Source organism: Galendromus occidentalis, unplaced genomic scaffold (genome assembly GCF_000255335.2).
Source record: "Galendromus occidentalis unplaced genomic scaffold, Mocc_1.1 scf7180000077116, whole genome shotgun sequence".
In the NCBI taxonomy this organism is placed as follows: domain Eukaryota; kingdom Metazoa; phylum Arthropoda; class Arachnida; order Mesostigmata; family Phytoseiidae; genus Galendromus; species Galendromus occidentalis.
Window position 1 is genome coordinate 259,792 of NW_003805104.1, and position 20,891 is coordinate 280,682.

At 53.9% G+C, this 20,891-nt stretch overlaps 1 protein-coding gene across 1 annotated transcript; it reads right to left on the bottom strand.

Annotated features, from left to right (window-relative positions):
* Positions 1-1,087: 1,087 nt before the first annotated feature.
* Positions 1,088-18,812, bottom strand: HUWE1 (HECT, UBA and WWE domain containing E3 ubiquitin protein ligase 1). Its single transcript, XM_029110800.1, has 31 exons — positions 18,768-18,812; positions 17,707-17,805; positions 17,457-17,610; positions 17,211-17,373; positions 16,923-17,090; positions 16,186-16,802; positions 15,774-16,002; positions 15,390-15,600; positions 12,908-15,253; positions 12,418-12,841; positions 11,837-12,254; positions 11,314-11,686; positions 11,013-11,147; positions 10,785-10,922; positions 10,521-10,688; positions 9,675-10,376; positions 8,991-9,530; positions 8,739-8,900; positions 8,258-8,620; positions 7,821-8,047; positions 7,072-7,636; positions 6,729-7,029; positions 6,444-6,591; positions 5,642-6,044; positions 2,750-5,590; positions 2,271-2,633; positions 2,024-2,151; positions 1,730-1,907; positions 1,541-1,618; positions 1,331-1,437; positions 1,088-1,190 (listed from the first exon to the last, which is right to left on the bottom strand). The coding sequence occupies exons 1-31, from the start codon at positions 18,810-18,812 to the stop codon at positions 1,088-1,090; spliced, it is 12,897 nt and encodes a 4,298-aa protein (XP_028966633.1).
* Positions 18,813-20,891: the final 2,079 nt, after the last annotated feature.

Here is a 20,891-nt window from a genome sequence, read left to right on the forward strand (position 1 = left end):
AGGAATATATCACTCCAGTTTCGTGACTTTCCAACGACATATCCTCAGGAAAACATCCTTCCATTCATTCGATTACTTGCCTATGAAAACGATCACCTCTCCTGAGTTCGTTTCGGGGTATTTCACGTGAGATCACGAATATTCACGTCGTAAGAAAGAGGTTGGATTTATTTTCACATTATTATCAGCGGGGGGAAAGATCCAGCATTCGTCAACCTATCAGTCACTCAATCACACACCCAAACACAATTCGGGGAAAAATACATCCCGTTTCCCACTTCTACGGAAAGAGCTCAAAGTATCATTCTTCGATATATTGTCTCCGAACAGCTACCCCCTAACCCCGGAGCTGAGTTCCTGAATGTAATTCCGAAGCGACGGAAGTCGTTCATCAGAGAAACGGGTGAATGGATGGACGTTTCGATCACGGATATTGATTAAGAAATGAAAAGATAGATAGTTTGGTAGGATAATTGGGCTGTTTTTTCTTCGTTCTCTTCGCTCTACTTCCACTTATTTTACGGTTCCTCAAGAGTTGGAAGAGTTTTGATACGCTGATTGGAAAATTCTTTCAACTTCATGCAGTGACTCTCGGAGGTTTTACCGCCCCCTTCGCGTGAGATGTTGAGCGCGTATTATTTCTTTCTCTCCTATCCTTCACTGTTGTTGCTGGGTTTCTCCTCCTATTGTAGCTAGCATATTACACAAATGTACAACGATGACTCTCTAGCAAAGTCGCGATTGATTTTTGCGCAGGCATATCTTCCAAGTGTCTTCAGCTTCCTGAGTTGTTCCGCTGATTGGCTTCTTCCCCGAAATCAACATATAAACTGTATAAAGCACTTCTGCGTTGCTCCAAGTTCAGCGTTGCCTAGTCGCTTGCCCTGTTGTTAACTGCGGTGGTGGTGAAAATCAATGTCGGCTAGTGCGATTTTAAATCAGAGTCCTTCCGTGAACTTCCGACCGTTGAACAACACGACAACGCTTGCTTTCAGGAATGGAGATCTCTTTCCTCACTTGTCAAAAACTACGATAAATCTGAAGTTGACACGGAGCTTGTCTCACAGTGGGATTCCTCTTCCCGTTCTTAGGCGAACCCAAATCCTTCGGAACACTCCCTTATGGCCTTCAGAAGCATCGCCTTTAGCTTGTCGTAGGTTTCGTAGGCTGGCAGATCCAGTTGATTGAAACTGCGAACGCAAACGATGAGCTTAGCTAACTTTCGTCTTTATGCAGTTCAATGAACGATTGAGCTCTAAGCATCACTGCCTGACTTCCAAAATTGGGTTTGGAGACGCCGAGACTCATATCGAAGCAGCGGGGAACTCACCAAGTGTGCGCCGACGGCAATCTGTCTGTGGATCTGTCGTCCCGATGAATCTGGAACTTCTGAACACCGTTCATGCCTTCGAGGGAACTGAAACCTTGCAGAGGGACCTGGGAATACACGGAGCGTTCATTAGTCAGATATCGGACTCGATCCAGGTGCGTAGTCCACATCGATCATCCGAAGGTGCGATATGGGCGCGAAGAGGCTCACCTTCGATGTTCCCGTCACGAACTGCAAGAATTTGGCTCTATCCGCTTGCTCTAGGCTCCTCAAAGCCCGCCAGAACCACTGGAATCGATACGGAAGGATGGAATTAGTAAGGAGCTCGATCGGATCATGATATGTGAAAGAAAAAAAACCCTGCCAGCTCGCCACGTAAAGGAGACGCGAATATCTCACCTGGATCTGTAGGGAGTTGCTCTGATACTTGTGGTACTCGGTGTTCTGTTTCAGATCGTCGATGTCGATATTCGGGAGTCCGGATATGAGTAGCTCGAGTTCTTGCTCATTGAAGATCGAAATCAGTTGTTTCGGAATTATCTCGTAGAAACCTTCCAAGAAGGCGTTGAGTTGGGGTCTGCAATGAAAATCCCGTTGTCAGACCCAGTTTGACTATATACATGGTCGGGTAGCAGGAGTGAAATACTCAGAAGGGGAATATCCGTGATCATCGCGCTCCATTTCCCTCCTCACCTGATGGCCCCTGTCATTTTCTCTTGACAAACGAGTCGCACATACTCGTGCTTCGTTTCTTCCGTCACAACGATATGACGACCATTCTGCTTCAGGTCTTTGATGGAATTCGCTCCGAACTCTTGGACCTAAAAAGGAATGAGAGTTCAGCCAGGAGATTTCGCAAGTATAATACGGAAACTAGATGGCTAGAGAGCTGATCCGATCTAGCCTCGCGTCAAAAAAAAACAATGCTCTTCTAACTTACTTCCAAGGAGAAAGTGAGATCGTAGCCGAGCTCCTCAACTTTGTGTTCGAGGAGGAAGACGAGCCCTTTGTAGAAATCGTAGTCCTCGGACTCCATATCGATATACTTGACGGGCCGTCCCAGAATGTGTTTGTAGAACGATCTTGTGAAGTAACACTCCAGCAGTTTGTTGTCATAAATTGCCTTAGCGATTACCCGACCCACAAATTTGAAATACGATAGATGGTTGGAATTGCAGTGTGAGCTGGGGTTGATCATGTAGGTGACCCGGTCGCCGGGAGAGGTCGTGAAAAGAGCGTACATCGGGTTGAAGATCTCGCGGGAAACGATGGTGTACCATTCACGGAGTAGGCCGCCAGCATCCTGCGTTTCGGGAGAGAATACGTCCATTAGAATCTGATCACGGCGGAAATGCGCCGGGAAGCTCGCGCCATCTGAGGGGAACTCACGAAGGCGTCGATAACGATCTCTAAACTCACCTGGCCCTCTTCGCCTTCGAAGACGATGTACAGCCTGTTCTTCCAATCCTCCGGAGGTCGTCTGTGCAATTCCCTGTAGGAGTCTTCGAACACGAGCTCACGTTTGACATGGATGGCAACATCCTCCCTGCGTCCACTGACATCGGTTTTCTCCAGTTCGGTTCGGAAATATTTTCGTTTGACGTCGAAGTCGAGGATTCGAGTGTGATCGACCAAAACAGCAAACGGACCGTCGGGCAAATGAACGGTGGACTGTCTCAGAATCTGGTTCAGGACCATTCGGTGCGTTTCGGCGAAATTGAGGAACTTTCCCATGTCGGCGTTGCTGTCGTCGCTCGATCCACCGGCGGCGTCGTCGTCGTCGGCCCCTGCCCTTCGGATAGCGACATCCGGTGGCGATACGGGCGGCATTTCGAGGACCAGCTCGCTCGGTTCCATCATCATTGGTTCAGCTGCTCCCGCGGATTGGTTCGCCTGATCTCCGAATGAAGGTCGTTCGGCCTGGAGCGAACCCCGGTCGTTCGAGCCCGCGGCGCCGGCCGCCGAGCCAGAAGCCCCAGCTCCTGCCGCCGACGCGGGGAGACTCGAGCCTCCTGCAGCTGTTGAGCCTGCGGGACTGTTTCGGAATGATGCGGCGTGAACGAGGAAAAACGCTTCGACCGCCGGCTGCAGGACGAGAACAGCGTGTTGGTCTGGGGCGTCGGCGAGCTCTGTCAGACAATCCGACAATTTATTCCACAAGGCGTCGAGAGCCAATTCGTGACTCAGCGAACAGAGCGGCGTCGGCTGCGATTTGTCCGCGGCCGAAGGGTCAGCGATCGCACCGGTGCTGTTCTGGGCGCAGTTGCGCAGCTGAATGATGACCTTGAGAACTCGAAGCAGGAAAGCCTGGTTCGATGTCTTGGATGTCAATGCGGCCATCGAAGCCAACTGCAGCTCTCGACTCGAAGCTCCGGCCGCCAGTTTGCCGCCGGCTTGAGAACTGACGCGACTTTTCGGTGCCGTGATGACCACGGCCCCCGAGGTGAATCGGTCTTGGATGACTCCCTTGATCGCGGTACCGCTGGGACCGGGCTTGTCGTCGGCGGTTTCGGATAGCCCCCGAAGTTCGTTTTCGAGTTGACTTATGTGTTCGCAAACCGTTTGACCGAGTTGCCGAGCACCGTCCAGAAGCAGTTTCAGGACGACTTTCCTAACGAGCGAAGATCCCTTCGATAGTTTCAGGAGGAGCGCGGTAGCGTCTTCCAGACCGGATTCCGAGCACGATTTCGAAGTCAGCGTGTTAACTGCGAGCTTCAGATGGGATTCCAGAATTTGTTCGGTCTCCTCCCGGTCTGCGTCGGCCGTGGTCGAAGCTCCGGCCGCCCGGTTCTCGGTCTCACTCGTCGTCGCGGACGCATCCTGTTTGCTCGAGCTCGGGGCTCCCGTCGCGGACGTCGGCTGTTCCCCGTTCTTGTTCGCCGTCGACGCGTCGTTGCCGGCTGCCTGCTGGGCCGTCCTCTGCGAGGGCGTGATCGTGTTCGGTCGGTCTTCGACGGCGATGACGACCAGCGCCAGAAGACGCAGCAGTCGATCGGTCAACAGCTGGCTGTTCTGGATGACCGGATGCGCCAGCAGCAAAATGAGCTGGAAGAGAGGACTCGCTTTGAATTGGGCGCCCGTCATGGATTCGATGACGATCTTCATGACGCTGTTCACCGACTCGCGAGGGTCTCGGCTAGGTCCCTGCTCTTGAGCTTCCTCCGAGTCGTCGTCTTTCTTCGATGATGACGATCCCGACTGGAGTTTGATCGGGGTGGACAACTGCTTGCCCTTGGCCTTTCCGTGGGACTGCTGTTCGAGCCTGACGATCAACGACCAGAAGTCCGTCGGTTTGGAGTTCTTGCCGTCTTGCTGAGCTTGATCCTTCTGCTGCGACTGCTGTTGGTGCCGGGTGGACGGCATGAAATGCTTCGGAAATGCTTTGCCCAACGAGATGAGCGTGTCGAGCGCGTGCCGGCACACCATGTTCGCCGCTTGCGGATGGATCAGAACTTGACCGTTGTAAATGTGGAAAATGTTCGTCTTGCATCCGAGGGCGGCATCCAGGCTGATGGATAGCCAGCTGGCGGCTGTTTTCTTGTTGAAGTAGGTCAAGTGATCGATACTGTCGTCGGGTGACGCGGGCGTAGCTTTCTCAATCATCGATAACAAGGCCCGTACGAGCCACAGTCGAGTGGCTTCGTTGTAAGCCAAATTCCTCAGAACCTTCTGGAGTCGATTGGTGTTCAGACGTGGTTCGTCGACAAACAACAAAACAAGAAGACACGACAGGGCTTCGAAGTCGATAAGTTGCCGACTGACGTTTCGATGCCGAACCATATGGGAGCCTCCGATGGCGTTCCAGGCCCAGGCACTCGACCCGCCTCGACCCGAAGGCCTCAGAGGCAAGTTGTGGATCGTGTACCGGGTCACTCCGCCGCTACCCATCCGGTTGACCGCTGTTCGCAAAATACGCGACAGGGTCGATGTTCCTCCGCTCGAAAACAAGCGGTCTTGGAGGATCTCTCTCTGTTGCAGAGCCTGCGCTCTCAACGTTTGTGCTTCTTGTGCGAGGTCTGGAGGTAGAATCGGCAGAAGAGAGTCGTCAAGATCTTGCAGAATGGTCTGACGCAGTCCAGCCGGCAACGTCAAGAAGAACGCACTGGCGTCCGCAGGTTCGTCCGGAGCTTGGTTCTGGGACGCCAGTCGTTGCTGTTCAGCCCGCTGTTGAGCTAGAACCTCCTCCTGGATGTTCGGAGGCAGGGCGGCCAAAAATTCGGGGTTCACCTCGGTGAAGGACGACGAGCCCGAGGCGGGAGCCTCGCCGGAGCTCGATTGTGCACCTTGAGCCGCCGATGAGGCCGCCGCTGCTGCCGCTGCGCTTGACGACGAAGTTTGGTTTTGCTGTCGGAGTCTCTGCATTCGCAGATGGTCCTGGATGACTTCTTGCCGCATCGATTCCGGGAGGGCCGCCAAGAAAGACGGGTCCACACCTTCGGGAACTTCGATGTCGCCAAGGATCGCCGAGTATTCGTTTGATCCAGAAGCGCGAGCGTCGCTCGAGCTCTGCTGCTGTTGTTCCTGGGCAGTTGCTGAAGCAGCAGCGGGAATCGACTGGCTTTGTTGTTCCGTTATGCTCGAGCCCGCCAGATCCAAGTGCGAGGGAAGGTCTTCTTGATTGACGGCTGATTCGGGTGAAATCATCGGTACGTCGCTCTGAACGTTGAGATTAGCGCCAGCTTGAGATTCCATCAGAGGGCTCGATTCATCGGAGCTGCAACATATTGTTTTTTAGTCACATCTCGTGAACAAGGAAATCGTCCTGCCCTCCGAGGCGGGTCGCTACATCATCATCATTCAACATCATTCAACATCATTCAACATCATTCAACATCATTCAACATCATTCAACATCATTCAACATCATTCAACATCATTCAACATCATTCAACATCATTCAACACCATTCAACATCATTCAACATCATTCAACATCATTCAACATCATTCAACATCATTCAACATCATTCAACATCATTCAACATCATTCAACATCATTCAACATCATTCAACATCATTCAACATCATTCAACATCATTCAACATCATTTAACATCATTCAACATCATTCAACATCAATCAACATCATTCAACATCATTCATCATCATCTTTACCTCGATCGGCTCGAATGTTGGGGTTGGGCTTCTGTCCGTTCTGCACTACGGCGAGACGGGGGTGAGGCGGTGTCCATGGGCGTTGGCTCGCCTTGGGCGGCTTGGTCGTCCTGTATCCAGCCTGAAGGCGCACGTCCCGGCGACTCACCTGCGCGAAAAATCACTTGATTTGAATCGTCGCAGCATCATTGGACCGGATGGTTCCCGCCGCGAGGGGTGTCCCTCCAAACTCGATCGGAAGATCGGACTGACCGGATAAATTAGGGCAAGATATGTAAAGCTCACCTGAGGCCGCAGCTGATTGATCGGCTCGTCCCGATTCAGCGTCTGACGACATGCCAACTGAAGACGAATCGACGGCGATTAGGCCTTCGAGGAATCCTCGTGCGAACTCCTCATGGGCTTGGGTCCGTTCGACGACGATGGTCATGTCCATGTCCTGGAAGTCTTCCGCATGTCTGCTACTACCGCCGCCGCTACTCTGCCGATTATCGCTGTTGTTGCTGGTCGATGACGAGCTTTGGATTGCCGTCGCCGAATCGGCCAGGGATGCGGTGCTCAGCTGCTCCAGCTGAGCCTGTTGTAGCTGCTGTCGAGTTTCCTCGCTCATGTCTTCGGAGCCGCGAGCTTTATCGTTGTCGTCGGTGGCGGCTTCCGATTCTTTCTTATCCTGAGCGTTCTTGGCCCGTTCCTTCCGCTTTTCCCTTCTTTGTGCGAGCTCCTCATCGCGCAACTTCTCTAGGTGAGAGATGATCTCCGGTTTGAGCAAAGCAACGCAGTCGTGGAGCGAATCTCCGTCTAGAACCCTGCTCTCTTCGATCCAACGGGTATGGGCGGCCGGTACGGTACCCGAGCCCCCTGCGGCATTTCGCTGACTCGAGGATCCCGGAACGTTCTCATCGTACAGATCGACGAACCAATCCTCGGGGGCGTCGAGCATTGTGTTGGCGAACAGCACCCGAGGCGTTGTCGTGACATGATGACCGCTCGAGCTGCCGCCACCCGATCCGTGTCCGTAGTGGCTTCCACTGGTCGAAATCTGGATGGGCATGTGGTGGTCCTGAGCGGGTCCGAACAATCTCTGGAGAATGGCGGGAGGATTAGCCCTGCCACTCAAGAGCTGCCAGGCCGCACTCATCGTTGTCCGAGAACCACCTGAGGCGCCCATGCGACTCTGTACTCCGAGAGTGCGTCTGCAACAACGAAAAAAAATCGAGTCAGAAAACCGGAGCGGATCGGGGCGGAATAGAGTCGACGACACCCGAATCGGGAAGCAGTTGCGAATAGTTTCTCTTGAGTTCGTCATCGACAGGAGCTTCTTGAGCCAAACTAGGTACTCGAGGAATTAATTATTCGGGGAAGGAACTCGCTATGTACCCTCTACTGTTGCGCGAAGCTCCTTGTCCCTGGGTCCCGGAAGAAGAACCGGCGGTGTCGTTATTCCGACTGAGCAGGGGATGACTGGAAGCAACCGCTCCTGGAGCTGGGGGTATGACCGAGAGGCCATCGGGCAGATCACAGCAGTCCATCAGGTTCGGTAGGTATCGGCTGACGCCATCGGTATCGGAAAACACATGGGTCGGGAACATATCTTCGAGATTGACCTGAGAAGGAAGAGGGAATGAATTAGTCGTTCGATATCTCCACGCGCGCTCTCGCGCGTGAGAGATGAGGGAGAGGAGGGAGAGGAGAGAGAGAGACGGAAAGAGGGGGAGGGGAGAGGAGAGAGAGAGACGGAAAAAGGGGGAGGGGAGAGGAGAGAGAGGGACAGAGGGGACACTCCATTAATTCTTGTTCCCATCACATCGCCGTACCTGGAGGAGAAGGCTCTCAGTGAAAGGATTCACAGCCGAACGACCCATGCCGACGCTGCGATCCATTCGTGCCAGCAGAGTGCTGTGGAGCACTTCGTTGTTGCTCCCTCCAAAGGGATTCTCCTCATCGTCATCGTCCTCGTCCTCATCGTCTTCTTCATCGAAGTCGTCTTCCTCTTCATCCTCCTCAGCGACTCCTGCTGCAGCTTGACCGGCGCCCGAGACAGCAGGTGCACCGGATCCTCCTCCCGCCGACCCTGCGGCCGCATCTTCTGCGGCGTCCTCACGGTCCGCCGTCACTTCACTATCGCTGTCCTCATCGTCGTCCTCCTCTTCGTCCGGTTCCACCGGTTCGACGACCACCTGTACGGAGGAACGAAAAATTCGTGAGACGCGTTCCGAAGCCGCGATAGAACCGCGCGTCCCAATTACGGGGTTCGTGATCGCGGGTTGTCGTGGGACGATATCAGAAAACACAAACCTCTTCGTCATCTTCGGCTTGGAGTGCGGGCTCCACTCCGTGATCATCGTCGTGCATCATTTGGGAATCGTCGTCGACTCCTTCGACGTCATCCTCTTCGACCCGAATCGTTCTGGTAGGACGGTGACTTCTCGGCGGTGGTTCTTCCTCCTCGATTTCATCCTCCTCGAGATCCATGTCGTCCTCCTCCTCTTCGACGGGTCCCTGCACTCGGAGCTCTCGCTCGGAGTCCATTTCTATCGAGCGATTAACGACGGCGTTGATCGTTCCGTTGATGTCGTTATCGAAGATCATTTCCATTATGTTGTCGATGCTCGGGATTACGGAACCGGCCCCGTTGACAACAGCTGAACCCACTTCATCGTTTCGTCTGAGAGCCTCGAGCTCCTGATCGTCGTCAGCGCCCTCGTCGTCGTCCCTTCGGCCGGCGACGACATCGGCGAACGATCGGTTCTTCGATGACTTTTTGAACGGATTCGAGTTCTGGAGGCTGACGGGATTCGTCAAGAGTTCGAGAGGTCGCAGGGCCGAGTTGATCGTGGCGGCCAAATGCGGCGACGAGAGATCCAGCGAGTGTGACACGCGAGCCAGGTCGCCCAGAATTCCTTTCTTGATGAGCAGATGAATTAATCGCGATGGGGGAACCGCCTTCGATGGGGTCGAGGCCACTCGTGCAATGCATCCAACTAATCCAGTCAAGGCCTGGATTCGCGAATGTTTCTCACTACTTTCCGGGAGGGTTAGGGCTCGTTGGAAGGCTGCACGCAATTCGTATAGGAGCGAGTTTTGTACCTGCGGGGGAGGGGGGAAGGAAATAAAATTCTCGTTCGTTCTCATCCTTGGATCCCCGAATCATCTCCCAGTCACTCACAGATTTTTTTTTTCTCTGTGAGTATCTCGCTCAGAGTGAACTACTCGACTAGAATAATTACTCACCTCCGACGGGTGACTGCACCCAGCAAGTGTCGTTATGAGAACCCTCGATAGGGCGGCAGCGTCTTTGTCGTGATGAACCGTCGTGGGAGCGGTCTGAGTGGCCGTACTCGTTCCGGCTTGCTGTTGTTGAGCTTGTTGTTGCGACGACGTCTGAGGTTGCGCTTGTTGCTGCGACGTCGACGACGAAGAAGTCGACGACGACGACTGCTGAGCTTGCCCTTGCTGTTGAGCGGACGAAGTCGGCTGGGACGGAGTGGGCAGAAGGTTATCGATGATGAAAGCCAACGCCGAACAAGGTTCGGTCCCATGGTATCGGTGCTCGATAATCTGTTTGGCAACAGCGGGGTAGCTCTTCACGAGCTCGGCCAACAAACGACAGATCGCTGATTTCGGTAGCAACGGTTGGCTCGGCACGGAATCGTCTCCGTTCTTGACGTCGGTCACGAGAGTTTCCAAAAGTTCAGCGACAACTTGTTTGGCAACCGGCGGTAACGAGGGTGGAAAGCTTTTTCCCGCGGTGGGCACAGCTCGTAGCCTGTGCACAGCGAACGGTGACACGAAACGCGCGTCGTCGTCCTCATCATTCGACCGTTTGCTCGTGGGAATGAGCGAGATTCGGAGTGTGTTCTTGGCGATTTCTTTGAACAAATCTGGATTTCTACACGCGGCCGGGCTCAGCACTCGAAGTATGTAGTGCATTTCCTGTGGAGAGGAGAATAGACCAATTTCAGTGTTAGGAACGATATGATTCTGACAATGATATGATCAAATGGTATAATAATTAATATATATTAATTAATATATAGCAATAATAAAATAGCGAAATCGACGGATCGAGAACATTACCTTAATCGCTACCTGGGAACTGCCTCCTGAAAGCAGCATCGATTGAATGACCCGTTCCATGATGGCCTGCAGTGTTTTCGGATCTTCCATCACGTGCCGCACCACAAGAGTCACCAAAGACGTGAATCCCGGGAACGCACAGGCAGAGCCGTCCAATGCCAGAAGAGACTGCATCGAGAAGTAGACATGAGAATACATACAGCTGCATATAGATAACACCGGTGCCTAAACTCGCGGCCGATGGAAGACCGATGCGGTACCGACCTTTATGCCACCGAGCTCTGCGAACAGTGTAGCTTCCGCATGCCCTCTCGTCAGATTCAGAGACAAACGAAGGATTGCTTGTAGCGTATGAGCGTCCACGGGAGTGGAGATCAATTGCACACAAGATCGTATGACGAGCTGAAATTGAACGGAAAAAAATGAATCGGTCGTTCGTAATCGATTGAGCCTCCCGACGGTCACCGCTCACAGCTATCGATCGGTGCTCACCTCTTTCTGTCCGGGCCGCAAGCCCTCGAGCTGCTCTGGGAGAGTACCCCCTGGAGGTTTACTGTCTTGTGGGTCCCATTTGTCCCAGGACACCATTATGGGTCTCCAGTGAGTTGAATCCTCACTTACTTGAATCTAGACGAAGATGAATTCATGATTAGGATATGATAGGAGGCAGGGATGAGTGTTTTTCAGACGGGATCAGGGTCTGAGCCGCCTTGGCATCGGCTCCAGCTCGGACCCTGGGTTCATAGAGATGGATGGATGTGCTTTCATACACGAATCATACAACCCCACGTACCATTGCTGTGAAGTCAGCCATGTACTTTTTCCTCCCGGCTGTGAAGCGAGCTCTTTGAAGGCCATTCACGTAGGCTTCGTCAATTTGTTGATTATTGGCTGGACTGTACGCGTTCCATTTTCCGCAACGTTCTTCGAACCATTTCCACTGACGGTGGGACAGTCGCAGGAGCGGTGTACGTCTGTTCAGAGCGACGACCGCTTTTTCATACAGATCCAAGAGAATGAGGACACTGACCAACCACTTTGGTGAGGTTATCTCACTCGACGCGGTACTCGCAGGAACGGTCGGAGCGTTCGACGCGTATTTCTCGACCAGCAGACACAGCAGAGGAACCATCTCACTTTGTTCCAGCAGTTGAGCGCATGCGACTCTGAGAAAAGAATTCAGCGAATTGTTAGTTAGATCCTTCGCTCGCTCGCTCGCCAACAAGCTCGCGCCTCCCGAGAATATAAGACACCCGCACGGATGAGGTCTACGGCGGAAAATTGCGTTTTCGCGCCTCGCGGACCATTCTTCTCACCTCATCTCGACGAACAGTAAAGTGACGAGGTGCACGATGACTGCGAGTCGCAACGAGGTCTCGTTATTCGATTGCGTCAGATCGGCGACAGAATTCAACATCTGCGTTGCTCGTGCTTTGATATCACCCAACAGTTGCTGCAGCGCGAAATCCCTCCATTCGTTGCCGTTCCTCTGAACGACTACGACGAGTAGATCGCAAACGCGGAAAACGGTCTCGGGCAGGGTCTGGAGCAAATTCATACATCCGGGGAGCAGTTGTTCGTTCGTGAAAGAGTCCATCGAAGCTTTGTCCAACGGTGTCTCGTTCTCCAGGATCATCTCTTCGTGATCGTCTCCGAAGCTCGACTGCGACGTCTGCGCGGGAGACTCGATCTGGGGAGGGTCTTCCTCTCGGCCGGCTGACTGACCCGCCGATCCTGGAACACAGCGGATATCCCGACGTCAGGCAGGGAATTTTCGACGCAACATCGTCAGAGAGACCCCGACGCAACGAGATGGGTCGGGAGCCACGACCGACGACTGAATTACCTATGTCCCTGAAATCTGCAGATAAATAATCGTCTAGATCCGTCGACTCACCAGACGTCTGAGCGAAGTCCGGCTGTTGAACGGAGCCCGCCGAAGCCGCCGCCGACGATGAGGCTGCTGGGCCGCTTCCGGCACCGCTGCCGCCCACGGCGGAGAACCTTGACGATCTCGCAGGCGGTTGATGAGCTTCGGGATCCGTGAGGAGAAGTTCGGCGGCCTGTTCCAAGTTGCGACTGAGCTCGAGAGCCGCTCCGGCTCTCTGTCTATCGAAACCCATGTCCACCAGCTGTTGGATCTCGTTGGCGCGCGTACTGCTCCGCGGCAGCCCGAAGGAGTAAAGAGGCGCAGCCAAGGGATTATCGTGTCCCGCATCCGCGGCAGCGGGCGGCGGGACTCCCTCAACTCCTGCCGGCTCGTTTCGGAAGTCGGCGGACGCGGCGCCGGCGGTCGCGATGGCGGCCGCTCTCGCCGCGGCCTCGACCGTCGACACGGCAGCCTGCACGGCCGAGGTACCTTCGGCCCTCCGTTCTTGTTGGCTGACCCGTTCCTGGCTCTGTTGGAGTTTCTCCTTGATGATACTTTCGCCCTTGAGCAGATGACAGAGAATGGCCAGAATGGACTCGGTCATGCGATCTCCGTATGCCTTCAACGGCTTACGGGTCCACAACATTGTGCATGCGGCGAACGTTCGCCGGTGCACATGGATCAAATACTGCACCGGATCGAAATTGAATCCGGTCGTCGTAGCGGCGGCGGCGGTACCGGCTGCGGGCTGCGGGTTCTTCGGCAGAACGTGCGGTGTTTCCAGAACGGCCTTGGGGTTGACAAGTTTCTCGAGGAGCATGAGCCACGCGTCGAGGAATTCCCCGGCGACATCGGCGAAATCGCTTCTTTTACCCGTCTTGTGTTGCGGCTGCTGCGCTTGGTCCAGTTCTCCGGGCCAGTACTTCATCGCCCATTCGAACGCCTGGAAGAAGGCGTTCAGGCCGCCCGACGATACGAACTTGTGAAGCATCAAATGATATGGCATTTTCCGCTCGTCGAACAACATCGGGGACGTGAAGCCCACCGAACAGATATACAGCGTGAAACAGCTCTTCGTCGGACTCGGGTCCTCGGGATTCTCCGGCGGCGGCTGCCACGAAAGACCCTGAGCGAGCAGTTTCGTTAAGGCCATCGCGATTGACTTCGCCGCTGGACTCGGTGTTGCAGGCGAAGAAGTCAGCTGTTGATTCCGTCTCTGCCTCATCGGACTACCAACACAAAGCTTAACTAGAAGACCAAACAGCTCCGCCAGCGCACGACCGAGTCTCGAAGCACCGGTCAACAAGGGTTGAATTTGTTTTATGGCTCCTTGCATACGAATCAACATTCTGCCTTCGCTCGCGGGCAGCTGATCGATGTCCATCGGCGAGGACGCCTCATCGTTGTTGTCGCCGCCGCTGTCAAAGTTCCCCATGAGATTCGCGAGCTGCTGACGCGCGACGCTCGCCGTCGACGAGATGGCGCTCTCCGACCGGAGGGACAGGAGCACGGTGCTCTCCCACACCAGGCTCAGGTAGAGCTGCGACAGCGTTTTCAACACTCGCAAACCGGTCGCCGACCCCCACTGGTTGACGGAGATCTTCCGGGTGTCGACCTGGCCGGTCCGGCAGACGTGCACGAACATCACGACGTACGCATGCGTTGCGGACATGGCGTAGAATAGCGGCGTGGTCTGCGGACTCTGCTCCGCGCCCCGAGCGTCGATGAGCTCCTGGAGGAGCACCGAACTTCCCAACGCGGTGTTGTGGGCCGAGTACAGAGGTTCCAGCTGCTGTAGGGCTTCGTTGAGTTGGGCCAGACCCTCGGATAGGATTTGCGGCTCGTGTGCGAGCGTCAGGTTCGATTTGCACACCGAGGCCACACCGACGCAGGCCGGCACCACGGGAAAGTCCAGCGGGAGGTTGGGCAGAGAGAGGATCTTCAACAGAGGAACGTGGGCTTTCTGCTTGATGAACTCCTTGCAGTGGTCATCTGTCGAGTTGTTCGACAGGATGGCGTCGACGAACTTCATCACGTTGAGGATGTAGTCCACAAGAGGTACTTGAGTCTTGGTGTCGGAGCTTTTCGTGGCTGGATTTTGCATTTTCGAGCCCGAGACGCCGTCGTTCGAAGCGCTGCCGCTCGCAGTTTGCGACTGCCGGCTCTCTGGACTCTCTCGGTCCTCGCCGTCTTCGTCGTCATCGCTCTCAGAGGAAACCTCGATCACAGTGTTCTTGTTATCGGATCCGCCCTCGGTGCCCGGGCTTCCCCCGTTCCCGTTCGAACCCGATGTCTTACTTCCCTGAACTTTCAAGCAAACGTATTTAGGATCTGAGCCCATTGCACATAGTTCGTTCAGTAGGTTGACGATCGCGGCCATCGCCGGGGCTCGGAGCGACGGCTGATGTCTCATGAGCTCGTCCATCGAGTTGCCGAGGTTCGACGCCGTGTCGCCCAGGGGCTCCGAGCTCCGGCGTCGTCGCATAGCGCCCAAGTACTCCGGCGTCACAAGGACCCGCAGGATCTTCTCGAATGGATTGCACTCCATGAACGCCTCGAGACCGCGAGTGTTGAGACAGAGGGCGGTGAATACGTTCGGTAAGGAGGCGAGAACTTCCCTCGTTGCGGGGACCTCCTTAACGAGAAGTGCGTGCAGTACCACATCGGTGAGACCTTTGTCTTGGAGTGACGACAACAGCGAAGGTTCTTGGAACACGTAAACCGTGACCACGTCGGTCGCCAGAAGGAACAGAGACGCGCCGTAGTATTCGCAGTTCGAGATGATGTGTTGGAGGGACCTGGGTAGTGAACCGTCCATCATGTGGCGATTGGATTCAGAGTTTTGTGAGTTGTCGTTTATCACCTGAAAAAAAACATCGAGGAGCTCAGCCGACTGCTCTTGAAGCTACGAAAGGACATGCACGGCCTCCGAGCGTGTCCTCTCCACGTCCCGAACGGATGGGATCGCTCGGAGAGCTACGAAGAGGGAGTTAGCTCACTTTTTTCAGGAAATTCAGCATTGATTTGAGCAGCGCGGCTCTTTGTGGATAACATTGATTATTCCCGTTGAAATTGGAGTTCGTTGAATAAGACGTCGACGGTCCGGGTCCGGTAGGTCCTTTGGGGGAACCGGTCGCGACGAGCGACGACGAACTGTCTTCGAATGAGTGCGCGGAAGAGGGCCCGCTCTCCTCCATATCCGATCCAGACCTGGAAGTTCGAAGAATTCTCTTAGAAATCGAATCGCCGCATACCGGCGCAGCGACCTCCAACGCTCCTTTTTCTTCCTTCGAAGTTGAGCACTCCAGCTGCCCATCACGGGCAGGCATGTTTCTCGGAAATTAGGGAAACGATTGACTGTCGTCGATGAAGAGGAAGCTTACAGGATGACATTTGGTTGCTCAAGTCGGCAGATATCGACTTCCTGCTCCAAGCGGCGGATGAAGATCGCCAAACCTCCATTGGACTGGAAAGCCGACATATCCAGACCTGTTATGAGATCAATAACTCTAACAGCCCGGGTCACAAACGTGACGTGTTCCGGTTCACATCCGGGCCACTCAATGACCTTGAGTAGAGACTGAACCATGCCGCACGCTACCAAGGCCTCGCCTGAAACGGGAAGCGCTCCATGAGTCTCGTCGCCGCTCACGTGTCCGTACGTTGTACATCGTCACCGGAACCGGAAGCGAAGTTCTATTATTCAGCATGTTTTTATATAAATAAATCATAAGAAAATATATCAAGAACGTAATTACAAAATATTACGAGCATTTTATGAGGGAAGACACTTACACCCACTTTCGTAGCTGGCCAAATGATATAGAAAGGAGAAGAGCGCAGTTGCAAAAGCAAGGTTGGGCATGCCCGGGCTCTGCGAGCCTCCAGCTTCTCGTTGTCTGCCGGCAGCTGTGAGTCGTTCGATGCATGATCTCACGAGAGACGGCAGGAATCCATGATACGATGTAGCTCCGGTAGTCGTTATGATGGCTTGCAGTTTCGGATTGCCGTCCAAATGTATGATAGCTGTCAAAGTGCGCAAGGCAGCGGCTTTGATCTCGATCAGTGATTCATCGTGGCTCCCACTCTGGTCAGTCAACTGCAGCTCCAGCACGTCAACGAGTTCTTCGATGAGTCCGTTGTACAGGAGCGAATTCAAGTTGTCCTGGATGGCGGAACAGTAAACGAGAATGCTCAACGACTGAAGGCGCGCCTGGACGCACTGCAGCCTGCGGTCGTACGACGCAAAGCAATGAGCCAAACGAAGATGCGTGAAGAGGAGCATTCGCTTGTTTTCCGGTACGTCGGGGTACGCTTGAAGGAGTTGTGCCATGATGTGACCGGCTGAGGGACCCAGCGTGTGCACTTGTTCTCGGTGGATGGTGCCCACGACGGCGCTGTGGGAAATGCGGCTTAGAATGGTCGGCATTTTTTCTCGGATTTGGAATTTCGAGCTCCTCTGGAGCGCTCCGGATGTTCGTCTTTGGGGGATGGGGTAGCCCAAACCTCATGAGAGGGATTCGAATTCTTACCATTTAGCGCTGGCCGGTTCCACGTGATATTCAAAGTGCAGGGTTGTGGCACTCCTCGGAAAACTGGCAATCGGTGCGGGACGGCAGCACTCCGCAAGACCGAAACCGTTCTCCTTGCCACCCCAGTTGTCCGCCAGATGTGTCAATCGATCGAGCAGGTATTGACGCCTGGGGAGCATTCGGATTTTCCATCAAGAATTCGATTTAGTGAGCGGAACGAAGAGCACACCGATCTCACCGGCGGAGATCCACGTCCTCCGTGTCATACCGAGAGATCTGTCAGCCTACCTTTCGGCGCACAATCTCGTGATGAAGTTACTCCGCTTGCTGAACACGTAAAGAAGATTCAGTACATCGAGGACCGTTTGCATGTCGGAGGAGGACAGCAACTGAGTTAGATACTCCATCGAGTTGTACAGATGCCGCGAGAAGCTGTGTTCGATCAGAAGAGCTGCAAAACGGATATCGATGAGCGCATGAGAAGCTTCTGCGATCACTGGTCGTGTAGAGGCTCGGCTCCAGGCCGAAACTTACCCGTGAACTGCAGGATGGCCAAGAGGAGTTTCCGACGGTGTTTATTCTCCTCCAAATCACATGGGAGCACCCATGCGTTCCCATCGGAACCGCAAGCCTCCGCAAGATAGCCATCGAACAAGTCGAGTACGTCGATCCAGTGAAAGAGCTCACACTATTCCGAAAAAAATGAAATGTTATAATACATTGGAATAGTTTGACTAACGGAAAGAATCCACTTCACCTGAGGGAAAATGGCGGATCTCCTCACCTTTCCCCAATTCCAAACTCGGATCGAACAAAGCTCATGATAGAGATCAGCTTCGGAGCAAGATTTCAAACGTTCGATGAGAACTTTGCAGTCTTGCGGCTGAAATTGAAATTGTTCGTTCAATAAAAAGCGACCTCGATGGAGGTCCCCACCTCCCGGAGTCCGAGACTGAGGAGGCGCAGCTCCGAGATATGAGCGTCTACAGCGAGATAATAGTGCCGGATTGAAGAGGAAAAACCGTCGCCACGCACTCAGCAGGGATCAGAATCTAATCTAAATCTAAATAAACAATAATGCCTGTTTCTCCCGGAGCAACATGGAAATTATGAGTTTCTCCATCCCGTCATCGGCGCTTTCGAAAGCTGACTCATGAGGATAACTCCAGAACGATCGAGTCGGTGCTCATACACAGGTATGAAGAGGGGAATCACAATCGACTCGCGACATTATTGCGGCTCGGACTTCAGCACAGACTTCGCAATAAATACCAATGGGGATAATTCGAGATGGCGTATACTGAGATGTTTGTGAGAAATATTCGATATTCGGTAGAAGTAGTCCGTAGATCGCAGGTCGCTCGCTCAGTCGGTCGCTCGCACGCGAAAACCGAATGGAGTCGAATTGCTGAGATGGAAAGCCTGTTCTACGCCGTATTTGAGATCTATCTCTCTCTTCGAGCTCGCTGGAGCACCGATTACCGCCGGAAAGACCGCCCCGCAAGCGTTTCCTACTACGCCTTTGGATTCGAGAAACGTGTGCGAGTGCTCAGGTCGGCGGCGAGACCGCCTAACCTTCATGTGAAGGGCTCGCGGAGATATTGCCGAGAATCAACCGAAAACTTCCTCCTCATTCATCCGATTCAGAAAAATGCTCAACGGGTTTCGAGCAGGTGGCAACCGGTGTGGTGTCTGTGTGCGTGCGAGAGAGCCCATGAAGTGTCGTAATGCATGTCGAGAAAATCAGAAACATATCGACAGGTTTGAATCCCGGTCCAACGACCCGAGTACGTACGTGTCGAAACTCGGACATCAAGGCGAAATCGGCCTCTGTGCTCAACTTACCACTTCAGAAGCACCTTTTTTGAGTTTAGCCCGTTCAATCTTCATGACTGTTGTCGCTGCTACTGCTGCTGCTAAGGAACAAGACCCCAGCAACTATCATAGTCTTAGTTTGGGTGATGAACACCTGAGCAGAGTGCGGGCATACGCGCACTCGCCGCCGAATCACTAACTGAATGCGCAGGGCAGTTATAGCTTACTGGTTATCGCTGATTTTATTTTACAAAATAACCCTTTAGCTGCCACTGCCAAGCTGCGACTGCAAATGCTGCTTGGACGTGAAAACAGATCTAGCTCCGACGAAATCGGCGCGCCAATTTTCAAACGCCCCCACACGCTTCACCGTTCCGTCGTACCGGACGGGAGGGTAGCGCCCGCGACGGGGGACTGCGATATTTCGATACTGGAGGAATTGATTCTCGATCCCATCCGGAATGAGTCGGCGAGGTTTCAACTGAAAATTTCCTTTCAGAACCTTGTAACAGACAAGATTGCAGCGCCACAGGTCCCGAAGATGACGCGCCAATCTTGAGACTGGTCTGCGCCATTTGACCGCCCAAATGTCAACATTGATGGATGCGTTCCTCTTTGTCCTTCATGAGCGGGCGCTCACGATTAGGAAGTCGACGGAGCAGAGCGACCGCGGCGCCATCAGCGAACACGAGACACCCGCGGTCCACACAGCGACTCGGTATCCCGAAACACAGGATCGGAGGCGGTTTTCCCCGTCAGAGCGCTTAAACCGTGAAGCGTGGATGCGGAAGGGAATGAGGGATCTCATCGATCGAGTTGTGCGATCGCAGGCCTCTGTAGGGCTAGACTCCCGCCTTCAAGATGTCGCTAGAGGGTTGGGGCGAGGCGAAATCCAGTCGGACGGCTCCCACGAGCTATATCTCTAATTACAATTGTGAGAGGTTCTCGGTCATGGAGCGTCCTGATTCATGCTCGAGGGAGATATCGAAGTCGAATCTGACTGAGCTGTCTTTGCGCACGGAGAGCGTTCAAATCATCCATCCATGCCCTTTCTTCCAAAACTCCAACTTTCAGTAGCTGTTCCGCTGCGCAAGACACCAATAAGCCAGACAGAAACCGCCGTTTTTCTCTATTTTCCCGTTTCTGTCGGTCAACCCGTTCCTTGCGATGCCCTAGTTTTCCTCCATCATCCCTCTCCTCTCATTTTCGTTTTCCGTTGCTTCCTCGTATCTTTCACTCGTCCTCCAACCTCTCCTCCCGTTCACGCCACTCGTTTTCCCGTCGTTCCTTCGTTTGCTTTCTCCGTGGTCTCTTTTCTCCCCCCTCGAGAGCCTAACCCCACGAAGGCCTGCGATTGCACAACTCGATCGATGAGATCCCTCATTCCTTGACTCTCTCATGCTTCATTCGCGCTCGCCGAGCAGCGATAAAAGTAGGATAGGCGTTGCGCTAAGGCGCGGGTGCGAACGACTTCGACGGGGTACAGGGTTCACGGAGCTAACCATTCATCGAGACCAAGGGGAAAACCGAAGATATCTCTCCGGAGATGCTAGAATGCGACAGTGATGTTGGGGAAGAAGAAGATCTTGCTTGCCTTCGCCTTCTGCGGAATTCGAATCCGCGAGGAGCTAATTATTTGCCGCGATATTCATTCGAAGGAGTCGCAAGCGAGGTGTTATGCCTCTCGACGGAAACCGCCGCGACGGCTCACGGTTTTAGCGCTCTGACGGGGAAAATCGCCTCCGATCCTGTGTTTCACGATACCGAGTCGCCTGTGTACCGCGGGTGGCTCGTGCTCGCTGATGGCGCCGCGGCCGCTCTGCTCCGTCGCCTCTCCCACCGCCCGCTCACGAAAGACAAAGAGGAATGCATCCATCAATGTTGACTTCTGGGCTGTCAAATGGCGCGCAGAGGGATCATGATGGGGTATAACCCGGAAAATTTATTTTTGTTGTACAAAGCGATGAACGCCGAGCGTGCTAGATTTCTCGGACGCAAGAATCAGATTCTTCTGGCTGAACTAAAGAACTCGCGATGGCTCTTGCAATCGGCGAGCAGCGGGACGATGGTGGCAAGAAAACACGAGAGCCTCCATTTTGACGAAGAGCTGCCGCCTGCTCGTGCTGCTTACTCGGCACGACGTCGTCTGCGAAT

Excerpts from the sequence above, each read along its gene's own strand:
- HUWE1 (XM_029110800.1), bottom strand. The coding sequence starts at position 18,812 with ATGAAGATTGAACGGGCTAAACTCAAAAAAGGTGCTTCTGAAGTG. Across the intron at positions 8,621-8,738 it reads AAGCCGAAGATGACGAAGAG|GTGGTCGTCGAACCGGTGGA; the intron begins GTTTGTGTTTTC and ends TCCTCCGTACAG. Across the intron at positions 1,191-1,330 it reads TTGCCGTCGGCGCACACTTG|TTTCAATCAACTGGATCTGC; the intron begins GTGAGTTCCCCG and ends TTGCGTTCGCAG.